The sequence below is a fragment of the Mercenaria mercenaria genome, chromosome 8 (assembly GCF_021730395.1).
Source record: "Mercenaria mercenaria strain notata chromosome 8, MADL_Memer_1, whole genome shotgun sequence".
NCBI lineage: Eukaryota > Metazoa > Mollusca > Bivalvia > Venerida > Veneridae > Mercenaria > Mercenaria mercenaria.
Window position 1 is genome coordinate 3,344,548 of NC_069368.1, and position 19,638 is coordinate 3,364,185.

Here is a 19,638-nt window from a genome sequence, read left to right on the forward strand (position 1 = left end):
TATAACGACTGAATTTTACACTGAAATGAAGGTACGCTGCATACATTTTATCTATGTGATATGACTACGGTCAAACTTTGCTTATGAAACAGAAATATTGAAATAATTACAATTGTATCTTTTGCTTGACCTTCATATTTTTATTGGTGTGACGTCATTGTCCAAAGATTCATGAATAGCGGATATGCTTTTGTTAAAGCGGGATCAGTTGGCCTATTTTAGAAATAAATAAAAATACTAAATAAAAACATCCTTTAATTGATTTTTTCTCATGTATTCTAATCAAACTTGATTTGTAGCATCTTTATTAGGCCCGCAGCCAACTTTGTTCAGCTGGGACATTTAACCCCTTTAAGGGCCTGCTAAAGCTAAAACTTGAAATACTTTTATACAGCGTCTCATGAACAGCTTGGTGGATCTTTGTCGTACTTGGTCTGGAGCATCATTATAAGGTTCTCTTCCAAATTTATTTATATAGGAACTTGGGCCCTATTAGGGACCACTATAGCTAAAAGTAGATATGCCTTTCTTCGCATTAACCACTAAAATAAATGGATTTTTATCAAACTCGATGTGTAACAATATCGTAAGGTCTCCTGCTATTTTGTTACAAATAAGGAAAGGGACCAATTTAGCTGAAACTATAAACACGTTTAATGACCTCTTCTCATGAACCGCTTCATGAATCTTCATCAATCTACTGCTGTAATTATTCGTCTAAGGATAAACGAAACAAAATTGAAACCCTACGAAACCTTTGCGAAAAATTAAAAGAGAACCATTTAAATTGTTAAAATGCGGTGTTTAGTTTTGCAATTTGAAAAATGTTAGATGAAAGATGAATGTTAGATGAAAAATTCATAAATTTCTTTCCTTATTACAACTCGCCGACCATCATTTTTAAAGATATTTCTTGTTTAAGTATTCCTAGTAAACGGGGATAATTGCAGGGTCTCAAAAAAGTATTCCTGGCTTTATAACTGACTCAATATAATACGTTTGAGACCCCACCTTCTTAACATGGTATAGGCCTAGGCCTACATATGGAGAATGTTTGAATTAGTTGCGGCGAATACTGGTAAGGATTCCATGAAGATCGGCTAGAGTAACTGAAACACAGGGCAAATAAAAAGAAATAAAAAAGCAAAATTACTAATGTTTGAAAATAATATTTTTTAAAACATTTAGAGCATATATAGATGTATAGTACTTCTCCTAACATCACTGAATAATAACGTAACAGTTCAGATACTGTATTCCATTTCAAACGTTTGATGAATGTTTAATAGATATTAACACAGAATATTAACCTTTAGCCTGCTGGCGGCAACTGATTCAGGCTTTGCGACCAGTGCAGACCAAGGTCAGCCTGGTCTGCACTGTTCGCCATTCAGTCAGTAAATTTTCAATGAACATCCATTCAAATAATAAATGGTACTGGCCGAAATTGAATAATGGCCCAGTCCATTTTAGAAATTTAGCAGGGTAAACAAGGATAACATTCTATAGGTATCACCTTGCCTTGATTAGGACAATAAATGTTGACAAATAAGGAGGATATAATTTTGACAAAGAAAACATAGTGACATACATAGCGAAAAATAAAAAGTTAACTCGTAAGTTTAAACAAAAGGGTTAGAAAGTAACATGAGACTATCATAACTAATTGAAATCCTTTCTTTGTTATCAAAAATGCATTACTTATAACTGTTTTGCCTTACAAAGTTCATATCGTTGAATGACTGGAGAATTATATCGTCAGTAAAAGCAGTGTATAAAACCTTGTACTGTGCAGTGCCTTTACATCACATTATGACACTTTATACAGATATTGTGCGTTTTAATCGACCATACGGGGTGGGGTTTCGCGACGGTCCACTGCATTATTGTGCAGGATATGTAATATATTCGACCTGATTTCTTATTCAGTGGCCATCTACCTTGCATTGCAATCAATGTAGTCGTTGGTTACCGGAAGATTACGGAATTAAACAATTATTTTGCTCTCACTATTTTGCTCGTTTGTTGAGATTACCATTATTTACATAAGTCAGAGATTAACTCCGCCCCGCCAACTCGAATAAAACGCACAATAGCGAAAGTTCATTGAATTAATATTATGTTACTTGACGTGTGGAGATTATGAAATTAAATACGGTATTTTTTTTTTCTTTTTGAACAATTATGTTATTATGTTCTTATCGCAGTACAGAGTTTTTCTTCTTGTTCTGATTATACATGGCTCTTCTTATATTTTTTTATATAAATAAGTAGGACACAGCACGCAATCACGTGTGCCTATTTCATTAAAATATTCGTTAAAAGCTTATCTATTTATTATGTATTGCTACACATATATTGACATTGCTTATATGTGTATTTGTCACGTTAGATTAATTTGCACAATGGCACCGTCTCTCTTCTACTAGTAGTTGAATGTAATCATTTTTGGTTGAAACTAATATATTTCAGCTCGATTGTGATCAAAGGTTCACGCTTATTTCAAGCACTTTCGAGTCCGCTTCTTGGCAAACCCAGTACTGAAGTTATATGAAAAGGCGTGGTCGTGGCCCCAGTCGAGCTCGAACCAAGGACCCCCCGGATTGAGACGCCGACACATTAACTACTAGACCACTTACTTTTGCTGTAAATACATAAGAAGTGAATATTTAAGTTAAAATGAAATTAATAAGCGAGTTATTAGGCACACACGACAGTAAATTAAAGCACATTTTGATACCATTTTTCGTCTTGAGCAAATCTAAACGCGACACAACAAACAATAATAGCAGCATTAAAACAGGATGTGACGTCATAAATGATATCCAAATACGAGATGAGTTATTACAACCTGTGTGGATACTTCTTTTTAGATGTCACAGGGTGTCGCTGACTGCTATAGCGCACTATATCATTAAGGCAAGCGACGGAATCTTAGTTCTAAATGGTTCCATTCAAGTTGAGAGCTTCTCTTGCCCAGACAAATTGAGCTTTAATAAGTTCATTAAATGAAGTGCTCTTCAGTCATCAAGGTCTATAAGATAGTGCCATTTTGATATCATCAAATTGGGATTTTCAAGCATTTCTTGCCAATGGCCATACTGGCCAACCTCTGTTGCTAGGCAACCTAAAACAACTTGTCCAATTAATACGTCACTGCGAAATCTATCATGATCATAAACTAAGACGTTTACAGAAGTAGCATACATGTCATCTGCATGCGGACTGACGTCAAATGAAAACGATTGTTCAAATGATGGATTTGCTTCATTTTTATGTACACTTGTTTGATGTTTGATCACAGAGCGATATGGCTGCGTAACTTCAACTCGTACATACGGATCTGAAATATAAAATGAGATGCAATGCTGAGGAAGAAGCGATTGGTATTAAATCATCGTGAACACAATTAAGAATTAAATACTATTTTTGTGCGTTTAGAGTATAAACTACATTGCGACTTCTTGCAAATCCATGAATCGCGCTTATTTTGATATCAAAATAACAGGTTTGCCTTCAGTAAGAAACAGAAAATCGGCCTTTTCAATATATACAGTCATCATACAGTTGTTGATCTTTTTCGTCAGAAAAAAATGATTTAAGCTTTAATTTAATGTTCCTTTTGAAATTTTTGACGTCCAATTTTCGAAAAAAGAAAACGACACCATTTTGTATATGGTTTTGTGAATGACGTCAGTTCACGCGTGCAGTCTTACGTAAAAGACCGTCCTTTATATTATTATTCCAATGTTGTTTGTAGTACGGTGGCATAGAAGGGATATAGGAAATATTTTATTTATCACGTGCGCACATGATAGCTATCAAGTTCGCACGTGGTAGCTAACACGTTCGCACGTGATAGCTATCACCTTCGCATTAGAAATATTTTATTTATCACGTTCGCACGTGATAGCTATCACGTTCACATAAGAAATATTTTATTTATCACGTGCGCACGTGATAAATAAAATATTTCCTATGCCCTCTATGCCACTGTATTGTACGAATATAAACGCGGTTTTCTTTTTTCTTACAAAAGATATAGTGGATGTAAATATATAATAAATATATTAGGATAAAACAGTTTCTCTCCTATCAAGCGGGGAAATAGTATACTGTATATGTCTCCTTGTCTTTTTCTTTGCATATCTATTTCTTATATATATTGTATTTTATCAACAAAGACATAGTTCTTCATATTTATTTTACATCGACCATTCATTTAAAAGTATTAACGTCAAACGTATCAATATCTGTCTTACTAACTCTTAGCATACTAGCGGCAATTGTATCTGCCTCTGCGACCAGCGCAGATCAAGATCAGCCTGCATCCGTGCAGTCTGATCATGATCTGCACTGTTCGCTGTTCAGTCCGTAAATCTTCAGTGAATACCCCCTATGAACTATAAATGGTAATGTCCAGATTGAAAGACAGAGAAGTCCATTTAAGAAACTTAGCAGGGTAAAAATTAATAAATATATACAACAATCAAATTACTTGGAGCTCCGGTTATCGGATGAAGAGGCAGCTGCCTTGCTTGTTCGGTGTTGACTGTTAGAATACCAAGTCCTGGATTGAATTTAAGACCAATAGACAAAAATCCGAGATCCTGAAAAAGCGAAGGCAATCATTAGTTGCAAACATAAATACAAAACAAACCGCAGGCCAAAATTGCTTTATTAACTGGTCTAACACTTATCATGCTGGACACGATTGATTCTGCCTTTGCGACCAATGTAGATCATGATCAGCCTGCATATCCGTGCAGTCTGATCATGATCTGCACTGTTTGCCATTCAGTCAGTATACTTTTGGTATGCACCCCTTTTTACAGTCAATGGTACTGTCCAAACTGAAAGATGGACAAGTTCATTATAGAAATTCAGCAGGGTAGGGGTTAATCAACAGAACGTAAAGTGCAATTTAGATGAAGACATCCATCACGTCTATTGAGTTGATTTTCCCAGGCTTCATTAGAATTCTTTCCTGAACAAAAAACCATCGCATGAACAGGGAAGCATTGAAGTAATTGTTTAATCAATTTCAGATATAGTGCCCACATCATGGCACATGTGGTGATGACATGTCGTAATTTCATTCATTTTGAATTCGTGAAAAACTGACAATGCCTTGTATCGTAATATAGCTAGGCCGTCTTTTAAGCTCAGAAGCCTTGCTAATACTGTTTGTGAAACGTAAATTGTTATAACTGAAGAGTATTACTCGATATTTCAAAACACATGCAAACCGAAAGTGCATTTTGAAAGCAGAAATGAAAGAAAATACGTGATGAAATTTTGTTACTAGATAAGATTCAGTTAGTTCAAAAGTACTAGCACGATGATATCACATTTATTTGGGTATTGCGATATATAGTAAATTTATGAATAAGAACTTTGATCGTTCGTAATATAGTTCGATATTATACGATATTATACAATAATTGCCTATCAGCGAGATCGTTATGACGATTCATCGACCTGGTAAAAGTCCTTCGTAGCCCAGCCAGAGGCTGACATCTCTTCACAGGTCGATAAATCCATATACTGACCGAACCTTTGGGTCATGTTGTACCAGATTAAGTGTTAATATCGAATTGTTATCTCCCGTAAATGTACGTTCATCTCCAAATCAAAGGGGCCATAAATCGTGTTTTCAATAAAATTGATAAACTGATTTTATTGCCTTAAGCCAGGTTTGATTAATGCCACAAGGAGACTTCCTTGTACTTTACGATGAAATGTCTTAAGTTTAAAAGTAAAAGTTGTTGTATAAAACACTAAAAGGGTAAGATATATCATAAAACAAGTTTTTAATCTATACGTATTTGGGTTATGAACTGATTTCAAACAGCGATTTTTATCTCATACTTTGTGTAATATATAAACAACAAGAGGGCCATGATGGCCCTATATCGCTCACCTGTTATCATTGAACTTAAGGACAAGTCTTCAAGGTCAAAAGATCATAATAGAAATCAATCAAAAGAATTATGAGAAAATATAGTTGAAATTTTCTTTAAGTAACTTTAAAAACAAGATTTGAAAACTTTTTGTAGAGGTCCACTAGGCAATGCTACATGTCAAATACCTAAGCTCTGGTTTATTTTTAGAAAATTTTGAAGATTTTTCTATGTACAATCAAGTAATCCCATGGGGCAGGGTCAATTTGACCCCAGGGGTCATGATTTGAATAAACTTTGTAAAAGTCTAATAGGCAATGCTACATGTCAAATATCTAAGATCTAGGCCTTCTGGTTTATTTTTAGAATTTTTTTAAAGATATTCCTATGTAAAATCAAGTGACCCCTAGGGCGAAGTCAATTTTGACCCCGGGGGACAAGGTTTGAATAAATTTTGTAGAGGTCCACTAGGCAATGCTACATGTCAAATATCTAGTTTCTAGGCCTTCTAGTTTATTTTTAGAAAATTTTTGAAGATTTTCCTATGTAAAAACAAGTGACCCCTGGGGCCGGGTCAATTTTGACCCAGGGTGTCATGATATGAACAAATTTGTAGAGGTCCACTAGGTAATGCTACATGTGAAGTATCTAAGCTCTAGGCCTTCTGGTTTATTTTTAGAAAACTTTTGAAGATTTTCCTATGTAAAGTCAAGTGACCCCTAGGGCGTGGTCAATTTTGACCCCCGGGTCATAATTTGAACAACTTTAGTAGAGGTCCACTAGGCAATGCTACATGCCAAATATCTAAGCTCTAGGGCTTCTGGTTTTTGAGAAGAAGATTTTTTAAATATTTTCCTATGTAAAATCAAGTGACCCCTGGGGCGGGGTCAATTTTCACCCCGGGGGCCATGATTTGAATAAATTTTGTAGAGGTTCACTAGGCAATGCTATATGTGAAATATCTAAGCTCTAGGCCTTCTGGTTTATTTTTAGAAATTTTTTGAAGATTTTCCTATGTAAAATCAAGTGACCCCTGGGGCGGGGTCAATTTTGACCCCGGGGTCATGATTTGAACAATTTTAGTAGAGGTCCACTAGGCAATGCTACAAGTCAAATATCTAAGCTCTAAGGCTTCTGGTTTTTGAGAAGAAGATTTTTTAAGATTTTCTTATGTAAAATCAAGTGACCCCTGGGGCGGGGTCAATTTTGACCCCGGGATCATGATTTGAACAACCTTGGTAGAGGTCCACTAGGCAATGCTTCACACCAAATATCTAAGCTCTAGGGCTTCTGGTTTTTGAGAAGAAGATTTTTAAAGTTTTTCCTTTCGGTTGCCATGGCAACCAGTGTTCTGCATGGAATTCAATTCTTTGAACAATTTTGAAAGGGGGCCATCCAAGGAACATTCCTATGAAGTTTCATCAAAATTGGCCTGTTGGTTTAGGAGGAGATGTTGTTTAAAGGAAAGTGTGGACGGACGGACGGACGGACGCCGGACAGTGAGCGATCACAATACCTCACCCTGAGCACTTTGTACTCAGGTGAACTAAAAATGATAAGTTTTGTCAAGATAAAGGAGCTTCTGTTGCCTTCAGTTGAAAGCATAAGTGTTAATAAATTAAGTAAAATACGTAAGGGAAAGCGTAAAAATACAGTTTTAAACTTTACATAATCATTTAGAGGGAAGGTTTAACAAACTTTTGCCACCAACGCGAAACTGATTAAGTCGTTTGAAAGATATAACGAACTAGAGATTGTTTTTCACGTAGAACGCATGTCTCCCAGCAGTTTTAGAACACAAAGACATTACAAGAAGGCCACAATGTTAGGTAACTCCATTGAAAATATATAAAGCATATACACAACTTGGCTTGGCACTGAACACTCCTTTGACATTTGGTGGAATTCAAACCAGTGCATACGTCAAATGGTGTAAACACTAAAACTGCAACAAATCAAGGGCCATAATTCCGCTGAAAATCAATTAACCGGAACAGTTAAACAATACGCACACCAAGACTTGGAACTGATCACCCCTGTAAGATTTAGTGGAAATCTGCCCAATGATATAAGAAAAGTAGCAAAACATGATAACAGAATTATGACAACATGTGGGAGACATAATGAATCAAACGTAGCCTTCTTTATTTAGTGTGACACCGATAATATCGATTACGTCGGATTTTTGGATATTTTTGATGAGTTAGCAGTTGCTTGTGTGCATTCTATTTATCAAAAACACCAACTGATCAAAATTTATTAATTATTAACAATACCCAATGCCTATCTTTCGCTAAAAATCTTGTCTTTTGATTTTTACTTCAAATGTAGAAAATTGTCGTTAAATGTATTTAGCATTAGTGAATACAAAAATTAATTGTGTATGTAGATGTACAGTCATAATTAAATGTCATGCAGTAATATTTGATTATTAAAAAACTTGTTAGTGGGATGGCTTACTTGTTTACAGCGTGTATTATTTTAAACCTAATGCATAATACTGTTAATACATATATACTTTCTCATCTGATGTCTACATAAACTATATGTAATAACTGTTGATATTTTTGGAATATTAAATTTGGGTCCAGTATTCCTTTAATGAATTAACAGTATCTTAAATAAACCTTTGATAGAGTGTTGTGGTCTTAATATTATCTTTTGAATTATGATTATATAGATAATTATGTAATTATTGTAGTTATATTAATGACAATATTGTACGTATAGTGGACGCAACTTCACCCCGATGGTTGACCTTTGCATTATAATACATAATAAGGCACAACCTATTATTGAAAAGGAGTGTACGTAAAACACGAGCTGCACGAGGAAAAGGAAATATAATTTTGTGTAAATATAAATTAGTGTATTGGAAAGTTTTAACTGATCAAATGAAAGTATATATACTTTGATACTGCACTGTATACAAACTAATTCCATATAAATATACACGGCTACCCTAAACACCCTTGATTTCTATAATGAAATAACCGATATGAATAATCAGCCTAAGGTCAACCATCGCGGTCAAGTTGCGTCTACTATATATATACTATAAATTTGTTGAAAATGTTTATTTATTAGTAGATCTATCAGTGTAAGTTTGTCCGCTCTTTATGATATATATCTGTCTATTTTTTATCAAGTTTCTGCGTTTTTTAAGAACGAGATATGCACCTTTTTTATCTAATGCAACACCAATATATAAATCCTATGACCCTTAACTTTCATAAACGTAAACATTCTTATGTATGATTTATTTGCAAAGCTACAAACACAAACAATGTTTATTTAGCAAGAGTACCTTTAAATCTTTTTCAGGTACACTCTTATAAACGCTGCAGGGGGACGGGAAGCAACATGAAGGTCAAATTTTTACATTTTTTGTAAAATTGTGTTGCGTTTTTCAAATATATTCTTACTATTTTAAGGGGAATAAAAAAATTGTACTGTCATAAATTTTAAAAGATCTAAATCTAATCACTGATACCAAGCTTGTAAATTAGATTCCAATTTTTTATAGAAGCCTTAAACATATGTTTCAATTTTAAAGTAGCTGATATCATTTCTTTTTTTAATCTAACTTTTATAAAATATGACATAAAATATGAATCCGAGCGAAAGAAATATTTAATGTTAACATAGAAAGGCAATCACACATATTAACACTTGACGGTATGATATGTTTTACCTGCTATATTAATTGGCTTTTATGATAATTTTAGCACAGTTTAATTGAATATTTATGTAAGACAAGTACTAGATCAAGAAAACATTTAAAACTTTTAACGCTTTTAAAACAAATTCAATGATATAAAAGCTGTTCGATGTTATGCATGTTTTACAGGTGAGTTCACGATGCTTTATACAGGTAGTCATTAAAATGTGTTTCCTAAATTTCGTTTAAATCATACATGAGAAAGCATTTGTTTTAGCAACATATTTAAAATATATTGTTACAAACAAGAGAGCCACGATAGCCCAACATCGCTTACCCGCTTACCCGAGGTTCACAGGTTGTTTGCACAATGCAGGTATTGGGTCATGCATGGAAAATATCTGTGCACATATATGAGAAAGTTACCAGGTTTCCGACCAACTGGAACATTTTCAGACTGATATAGGGTCACCGAAAGAACATTTCATTTGAATTATTTCAACTATATAACATAGAAACTATCATTGAGCCCATGTTTTATCTAAATTAGGAAAGTCATCAACTAATTTTTTTTTATTATTTGACCTAGTGTTTTACCCATGTAACCAAGTTACAAATTTATCCTTGATTTTAAACAGACATACATTTCACCAAGTGTCATGAAGATCAAGTTGAAAGTGTTAACATGGTCTAACTATGGTTTGGCCTAGTGACCTAGTTTTTGATATAGATAATCAAATTCCTTGTTTGCATGGAGAAAAAGTAGAGAATGTCACCTCTAGAGTTTTAACTAGGTTCTTCTATTGTCTGACCTAGTGATCTGGTTTTTTTTCTTCAGATTACCAAGTTTTGCACTTGACCTAGATTTTACAGAGGCACACATTCTGATGAAGTTCTATGAAGATCGGGTAGAAAACCTGCATAAAATACTCGCAAGGGTGTCATGCAGTATTTATAGATAGATAAAACGTGGCCTTTAGAATGTTAAATTTGTTTCTCTGTGATTTTATCAAGTGATCCAGATTTTTGGCTAAGCTGACCCAGTTTTACGTTTCTTGTAGATGTTATAGTTACAAATATTCTGACAAAGTTTTATCAATATCAATTTTAAAATGTGGCCGCTAGGGTATTAAGATGATTTCCGGTTAATTGATCTAATGATCCGGCTTTAAAACCCATGCGACGTAGTTTCGATATCTTCCGAGTGGACCTCAGAACTATAGGAATAATCAACTGGCCGCATGCAAACATCCTCTAATGTTTGACTGCTATAAGCAAAATTCGATCAGATACTGATTTCAGTAACAATTAAAACTTGACTTGCTGGAGTTAAACCAATTAAAGCCAAAGTCTTTTCTAGTTATTAAGTGAAACCCGTTTTCAGTCTGAAAGTCAATGTGACCATGATCTTTTACCTACTGACCTCCAACATAACAAAGATACTCTCTATGAAGATTGGCCGCAGTAGGCACAAGCCTTATCCAGCTGTTGAGGGGATATTGTTTGCAGACGGAAGGTCACCGTGACCAAGAGTTTTGACTTACTGATCCTTAAAGTAATAGTGGTCACTGCGATGACTACACCCACTCCATATAATTTCATTTTGTAAACGTGACACTTACTGACTTTCAAGCAAACATTCTGATGCCCGATAAATTACTCTACTGTTCTTTTTACGATAGGAATAAGTTAGAAATTAACATTTAAAACTAAAAAGATGAAACAGCAAGGCATAATACGATTTTCTTTTATTGGCATATCGTTTTTATGCGGTGTCTTTAAGAAAAGAAAAAAAAATCTTTTTAATCTGTTATTTTCTATAATTCTTAACCTTCACTAAGATATGATCAATTTTGTAGAATCTACAAAAAACAGCCTATTTACCTAGTAGGAGTGTCTGGTGTGCTCCTAGCAACGGTAAAGGACAAAATTGATATTGGCCTTTTTTTGAAAATTACTACATTGAATTTATAAAATGATTTTTTCTGATATTATCAGATAACGATTAGAATTTATGGTTTTGAATGTCAACGAAGAAAAGCAATATTTCTTGCAATAAATGAAGTTAAAATTTAATGACTATAAAAAGATAAAATAAAAACATGGAAACTCCACAGGTCGTTCAACACGACTAAATTGAGAATGTTGCAGGCTTGGTTTGACTGACCTAAACGAATTAAACGAAAACGAATTAAATGACGTACCGATTTTAAATTTTTGACCAACGCTTTACAGCTGTTGGTGACCTCTTAGTACTCCCAGCTTGTGTGATTCGTTTCACACAGCTTAAAATTAAATGCATGTCCTTATATCTACATTAAAGTCAAAATGAGACTAAATATATTTAAATAATATTCGCATTAAAGCTACTGTATTTATGCAAGCACTAAGCTGAAAATTTGAGCATATTTGATATTGTTCTGTTTAGTTAACGCCATATTGCATGACATTTCTGCCATGTCAGTGCCGAAATATATATAATAGGTCAACGTGACGCCAACGCGTAACTGACAAAACACCAGAGATAATACTTTTCGCGGAATAACTTAGGACTGCGTAACCTCTGACTGAGTGTGTGAATCAAGTGTAACACGGTTTTGTTATATCATTTTCACTGTAAATCTACTTTTTATGTAAAGAAGTTAATAAAATGTGGTAGCGCTCTTTCTTGGCGCTTGTATTACGGAATATGATATACCGGCTGACGTCAATTTAATTTTGTGTTTTAATGAAAATGTTTATGATCTTTTTTTCAGTAAAAATTATGCATTTTACATCTGCGTCGTCTTAATGTGAACAACGAATGCGAACACCGGCATGATTTCAATAACGTACCAAGTGAAAGATTTTATATCCTTAATGGTTTCTATATTGATAAACGATATTAAATATTTATAAGCGAGTACTTTCTTCTCCAATAAAGTATTCAAATGCCCAATAGAAGACGTGGTGTTTTTTCTTTTTCTTTTATATTGAGACGACATATGCATCAATCTGAGAAATCAAATTAGAACGAACAAGCACAGTTCCTATTCTTTTGCATTCATATGTGGAAATCCACAATTCATATATTATTCTGAGTGAATGAGGAATCTAAAGAGAAGTGAACTTACTTGATAGTTACCTTATCTCTAAAGTACGTCATTCACCTGGTTTAAATTTCATTAGGTACTAAGTATTAAAGAATTTTTATTTAAAAAATAATAAATATATTCACAAACCTCTCTATCTTTGTGTGATTCCAGATCTTTCCAAATCCTGTTTTCTACCATGACGTCATAGTTGTCTAATGGTATATACACCTCCCCGATGAACTCGTGCGATTTGAAATTAACAGATTTTGAAAACAGCTTGATTGCTAGTGCCATGCTGTGCAGTTCTTCTAGTGAGATGTGGTGAAAGTACATGTCCTGTTCGAACACCGGATTCCTCGTCTTTTTTATAACAGCGGTTGTTTGTTTTTGGATTTTTCCTGGCATAAGACATAACTTGGCATAGGCGTTTACATTTTTATCTTGCTTCTGGTGTCCTCCAAGGTTCTCAGCTTTGATGATAGTCACTTTAAATTGTTTTGAAGCTGCAAGGTATTGAAAACTAAATTTAAGTTCTCCAAATGGGGCAAACAGATAATGCTGATTGTTCGGTTTTGATTTAAGTATCACGTGACATGAACTTGAGCGAGGTTTCGAACTTTCATTAATTTTCTGTTTATCCCCCAGTGGAATATTTGGAGCAGAATGTCTCTTAAATGTTGGACTTGCTGGTGGAGGCACATTTAAATCTCCTAGACTCCGTCGTTGATTATCATCTAGATGTTCATGTGAACCGCAAGATGGTGTTGAACCACCTGATACGGACGGGCTGGAACTGTCGCCGCCATTCTCGTTCATAATAACAAGCGACGAACGCCGTCTGTTATAGTATCGATTCTGTTTGGAGTGAAGAGGACTTCGTGCCCCACCGTCGTTTGTATAAAGATGATATGACGGTGAGAGTCTTCTGTTCGTAAGATCTCCAACGTTTTCAATGTCAGGTGAAGGTGTTCTCGTCCGACTATTTTGTCTAGCGGCTGTAACTACCACAGAAGGCATGCTTCTACAGTAACTACCGTGTGTTGTAATGCAAGAGGCAGACCGAGATAGTACCTTCAGATCAGGTGAAGATCGTTCTACATTTATTTTATTCAAAGAGTTCTGTCGAAACGCTTTTGGCGAATATCGCTTTGGAAGCAGGTTATCATTCCCTGCATGAAATAAGGATTCTTTTCTGCGTGTATGTGGATTTTCTGAAAGCGTTGTGAAGCCATATGATGTTTTAACGCGAAAGTGTGGAAGACTAATAGCTGCAAACGAAAGAGGATCATCATTAGTTCCGTCTGGTACATGATCAAGCCCGGAGGTTGAGTGAATTTCACGGCATCCTACAATTTGTTTTATTTCATGTTTTGGCGTCACAGGAGCGGAACGACAATGGTTGTTTTTTAATGAATGAATACATGGAGCGGATTCACTTGGTGAGAGGCAGCGGGGACTGCCCGGGGGAGAACTTGCATAGCTTCTTCCGCCGTAACTGTTCCTCTTCATTCCAAAGTCAAGCTCCGAGCAACATTCACTGCTTGTTCTCCGCGAGGAATGCTCTGAACCTGGTATGACGAACTCGGGAATATTTTTAGGCGTTAAAGCGGTAATTCCTCTAAAATTAGATGTTTCTCCGGCACTGTTTGCAGAAATTGTTTGAAATTTATTAAAAAGCCACTCTTTGACTTCCTTTAACGCATCCATTATTTGAACAAATACTGTATTATCGTTTAAGCAAAAAAGATATTAGATTTAGTTCACAACAAACGATTAAATGTTGCATTTAATTTCCTATAAACATAGAAAAGAGATTTAATGTTTAAACCATGTCATATAATTGCATTGCAGATGTCAACTTCCGTTGTTTCTATTCACATTATTCCAATGTTACATACATCATAGCTTCGTTTAATGCTATTATGTATTTGCTACTAATGTAATCAAAGCAAAATCATCCAGTTGTACATTAGCGAATTCCATAAATGTCATTATTTCCCACTATTTTACTACTAACGTCCCCTTCATTTGTATCAGTTGTTCACAGTTACATTAATTCCAGTGTCAGCAACAGCTATTCACCGTTCACACATCTTTTGTAGACACACTGATATAATATTGTTATAAGCAAACAGCTCGTTGTTTTTTTCTTGTTTTTTTTATTTATTTTTTTTTTGTTAATGATTCTCCAATAAATCTTTCTTATTCAATATATTTTTTCTGATAAAAGTTATTTTGTAACCTTCAGAATGTTAAAAATATGTGGTAGTGTTTAAAGAAAAAAGCACTTCAACTTTCGATAAAATTTACTTTTATACAATTTACTTTTGATTAATTTCTTAATATTCTACATTATCATACCGCGAATGTTTAATTATCTCCAGAGATTATATGAACACATCACAACCACGGTGGAAACAGTTAAAAAATATCCACTTTACTCCTTTCTTGTATTCATCAAGTTTCCAATACCAAACAGATCTTATTACAAAATTATTTTCCAATATTTGCCTACCTCTCCAATCCACTCCAATATCACTGCAGCGACTCACTGTATACTCTGTTATCATATGAAACAGGCGAAAACTGTTCACTACTTATTCCTACGCGATACTATACTCGGATGTATGTAGATCGTTTCTGTCCCATTTTACAATTTTTATTTTATCCACAATAGTTTGGTATAAATTTATAACAAAACAAATAGTTTTTGAACACTGGTTATCCAGTCTATATAATCAAATAAGAAATTTTATGTCACTTTCAATGTCGTTTAAACGAACTAACAAGAAATTAAATATTAATGTATAACACGCTAGTTCTGTGGATGTCCACTAACAAACTGTCCTTTTTTTCTACCAGAATACTGCATTATTTCTTATCTTTTCAATTTTCGGTTTTCAACCAATGAAATCACAGATTAATATCATGACAACCAGTACATGTGTTTATGCAAATTATTCTTATACAACCATTTTTTAGATTATAGTGATCGAAAGAAGTAGCAAACAATGGAACAACAACCTTGTTAGAAAATTATCTAATAAATATACTTCGTAATCTCGCATTGCTTAACAAATAATCAGCTTAATTGTCAAAGAATATTACAGAATCTAGCAACTTAAAAGTTTACAACAGGACACTAGTATTGGCTAATGCGTACATTTTACGGGTAACTTATAGTCATTTACGATAATGTATTTTCCTATGAAATCGTTGGTATGCCTAACTGGGTAAGGTGAATTCCTTGCTGTAAAATTTAATAATTATTCACTCAAATAAGTTTAATTTATCATATTATAGCGAAGACAAGCAAAATCCTGTGAGTACTTCAATAAGTGAACACACACACAAATAAATAAATAAAAGCAAAACAAAAATGTTTATTCTCGAAAGGCTGACTATCCGAACTTCAATACCTGATTTGTTTTTACTGGACGAAGTCCGAAATGTCTTTGCGCACATTTCAAGAATTATCAGGCAATTGGTAAAATAGAAATTTCAAAAGTTACCTCTTCCGACATAATATGTTTTCGGCAATCCTTTCTTTATGCGTTTAATATTTCTTTAACTTATTTATCTTGGTAAAGTTCAATATGTATGCACTCATTTTCTAGGGAGTGCGAGGTCATGCCCTCTCGGAGAATTCTTAAAAAAATCATCATCGCAGCTGCATTCTTGAAGCATTCTAATTACAGTTTTACGAAAAAAGGCGAATAATTTTGATATTTTTGTCGTGCAAACATAATTATATTTTCTACACATCTGCTCATAAAACAAATTCGATACAGAAATCTACCATAACAATACATAAGCGCACTACATGTACATGGACGGCAAGAAATTAGCACATACAGGTCTGAATAGTACTCCTACTTTTGCGAGCTAACCCGCAAGTTGTTATATCAACACATTATAGGTTCATACCTTTTAAGCAGATACTTCAATGCTGATATATGGAAAATGTCCTTTTCTATGATGGCTGATTTATAACATTTTGGCACGCACGTGTCTTTTATGGCACTTTTCCTTTGTGTCGTCCCGGCACGCACGCAAACGCGCCAGAACGAAATTTTGCGTGTCGTTTTGGGGCGCGCACCAATTCAACAAAATAAAACTAACAGCGCGACATAAACATGCAAAATGAAACCAGACAGAACGAACAATTTTATTTCGCGTTGACATGCGCGCCATTAACAAAGATTTCCTTTTGGTGAGTTGGCACGCGCGCCAAGTCGAAATATGACTATTCGCAGTAAAAACGCTTTTCCTTGAATAGGATTGTCTGATAACTTATTTATGAATGTCCATTTTACGTCAGCTTCTGCATTTCCTTGAAGCACATGTCGACATACATGCAAATGCGTATATACGGTAATGTCAATGACACATTGCCTCTATTAATGCATGGTCAACGGGCCAGTACATGAGTAATACTTGACTCACTTAATAGCACTTTTTTCACATGTGCCATGCTGATTTGCTGGCAATGTCATGAAAATATTGGTATTCTACTCGTTTGTTGGGGGTGTGCGATTTTGAATCAAAGCGGCTTGTGTTATAATAATCAACTAACCTCTTCACAGTGCCGTTCCCTTTTTACAGATTTTAATTAAGGCGCATGAGGCGGACCTATACGTCACGTCGTGGTGAAGTTGTGATGAATGACGTTGTAGGTATGGCAGAGATCTCATTTGCCTTTTGAGAAGGCATTGAAGGAAATATAGAAATTGAATTATCATCAGGCTTTTAACATTTTGCTAAAAAAGTATTTACAAATATACCTCTCCAGTCTTACCATTCATTTTTATTGAAGCTTTCGCATTTTTGAGAAAATAGTACTGGCAAGTGTCTATAGTACCTATGGAAATTACGCAACTGCATACAAGTTTGATGTTACTGCACGCGATAATGTTGTAAATCAAATACTTGTGTTGAATTATTTCATTTTAAGTTTCAGAATGGTCAGTAATGATAATATGAAATAATGCACTGCCTCAATCGGGAATCGATCCGACTTAACTCACCCCATAAGATTTGAAAAGAACTGTCTACTGACAGCATCGATTCCGTATCATTTTAAAGGTAGATTTTGGAATAAAAACATCACTGCCCATATTTGTACTGATGTGCAAGACGATGCGGTTTGGACAAGTTATGTGGACACTTATGTAACGCTGCGCGTGTTTTACGTAAAGTTTCTTTGGGGAATATTTTAGCTCAAGTTCACTTAATTGAGGAATTAGCAAAATCCAGATTCTGTTTCTTCTTTTATTCAGTTTTCAACAACAATATATGGATGTCCACATAATAACAATAATTTCTATAAACACAATTAAATTAATCAAGACTTTGTAATTATCTAGTCGGATATCTCGACAGGAAACACAGAAGTATGTGTCCTTATTTCGTAGGTAAAACTCCTCTGATTTCTATTATCGTTGATATTTTATGATGTTCATGACAACAATAAAATTAACCAATGATATTGCAGGAATCCTACATGTCCCCTAGCAACAAATCTCGCATACCGCGATATCTAGCGAGCTTTCACGTGATTTCACGTGACCAGGGACCTCTGTCCTTGCGTGTCAAAAGATTATTATCTCATAAACAGATATTAAGATTATATAATAAAATGCAATAAGACCATTAACAGACGTATAATAGTAATTAGTTTGACACTGCAAGATCTTATTAATGTTTAGTAAGACATAAAACATTTTTATAATGACAGCATGTAAATTCTTTTTGTTCTATTAAAATTATTGACAAAGTTCGAGTTTTCACATATACAACCATTTTTAAACATTTTAAAACAAATTATTTGACCATTGTTAAACACTAATGTCACTGCATGACACTAATTAGGCACAAGGAAAAGGCGTATTCTTAAAAAAATCCGAAGTCAGACGCTCTGTGCACGTGCCGGAAGGACATATTTTTTAATTCGATAGTAGATTTCTATATATCTCATTCGGTATTTCGCATGTTACCGTAGAGGGATCGATTCAGATTTTCGTCCTTTTGTGACGAAAATCGGTAGGATCGATTCCCTATAACTATGATTGTTCGATGGTTTTTTTTTATAATTTTTTAGGTGAATTTTCTATGTAGGCCTATATACAGTAACAGTCCGAATAAACAAAATTGCAGCAAGATAAATATTCGTCTTAAGGCCTATAGGCATTAATTACACAAGCAAATATTGCTTGCCCTAGTATGCTTAGGCTTTTAAAATGGAACCAGTATAGAAACAGATGACGTCGTATAAACAACGTCATCATTGATAGACATGCTGTGTGCACATAGTAGCATGTTACAAACATTAACATTCTTTATGTGTTTAAAACGCATTTGTATAGACCTTCTGGTACGTTGATTAAAAGCTAGTCATTTGACAAGACGGCATCTTGCGAACTGAACATGAACACACGGAAATGCTTAGCTTCTACTGTTGAATTAGATTCTACCAAAATCAGTGGGGGAAGAATTCATACGTCACATTACTTTAGACGAAAGTGAAATGAAATAAAATGAAATGAGCTTACCGCGGTATATTTATCATTTATCGATCATATACAAACAAAATTATGTATATACATTTCTATTTTCTCTTTAGAGCTTTACTCGCAACATGTGGTAGAGTGACACTGATCCAAAAAGTCCTCTATTTTAAGAGTAGGTGGGACCCCTCTGTTAAAAAGTCATGTTATATACCAAATTGTTTGATGGTGTCTGTCGTATCTTGAACTGCCGGCATAAATTGTCAAAAATGGTGGCGTTCCGAGAAATCCAAGATAGCGTCCAAGATGGCCGCCGTAAACTGCTAATTCCGTGAAAATTTTATGTAACAGTAAGGCAATTTTACTTATAAAGGTAATGATAAAAAATAAAGACAAATATCAAACAGGGAATGCCACGCACCAAAAACGCAGCCCCCCCCCCCCCCCCCCCACCCCTCCCCCACAAAACGAAACCCATAGCACGCAGACGTGCA

General features: G+C 34.6%; 1 protein-coding gene across 1 annotated transcript; it reads right to left on the bottom strand.

The window, feature by feature from the left end:
* Nucleotides 1–1,153: 1,153 nt before the first annotated feature.
* LOC123523189 (synaptotagmin-4-like) lies at nt 1,154–15,440 on the bottom strand. Its single transcript, XM_045300875.2, has 3 exons — nt 12,786–15,440; nt 4,499–4,610; nt 1,154–3,343 (listed from the first exon to the last, which is right to left on the bottom strand). Exons 1-3 carry the CDS (start codon nt 14,343–14,345, stop codon nt 3,021–3,023), a joined length of 1,995 nt encoding a protein of 664 aa, XP_045156810.2. The 5' UTR covers nt 14,346–15,440; the 3' UTR covers nt 1,154–3,020.
* Between the last annotated feature and the right edge of the window lie 4,198 nt (nt 15,441–19,638).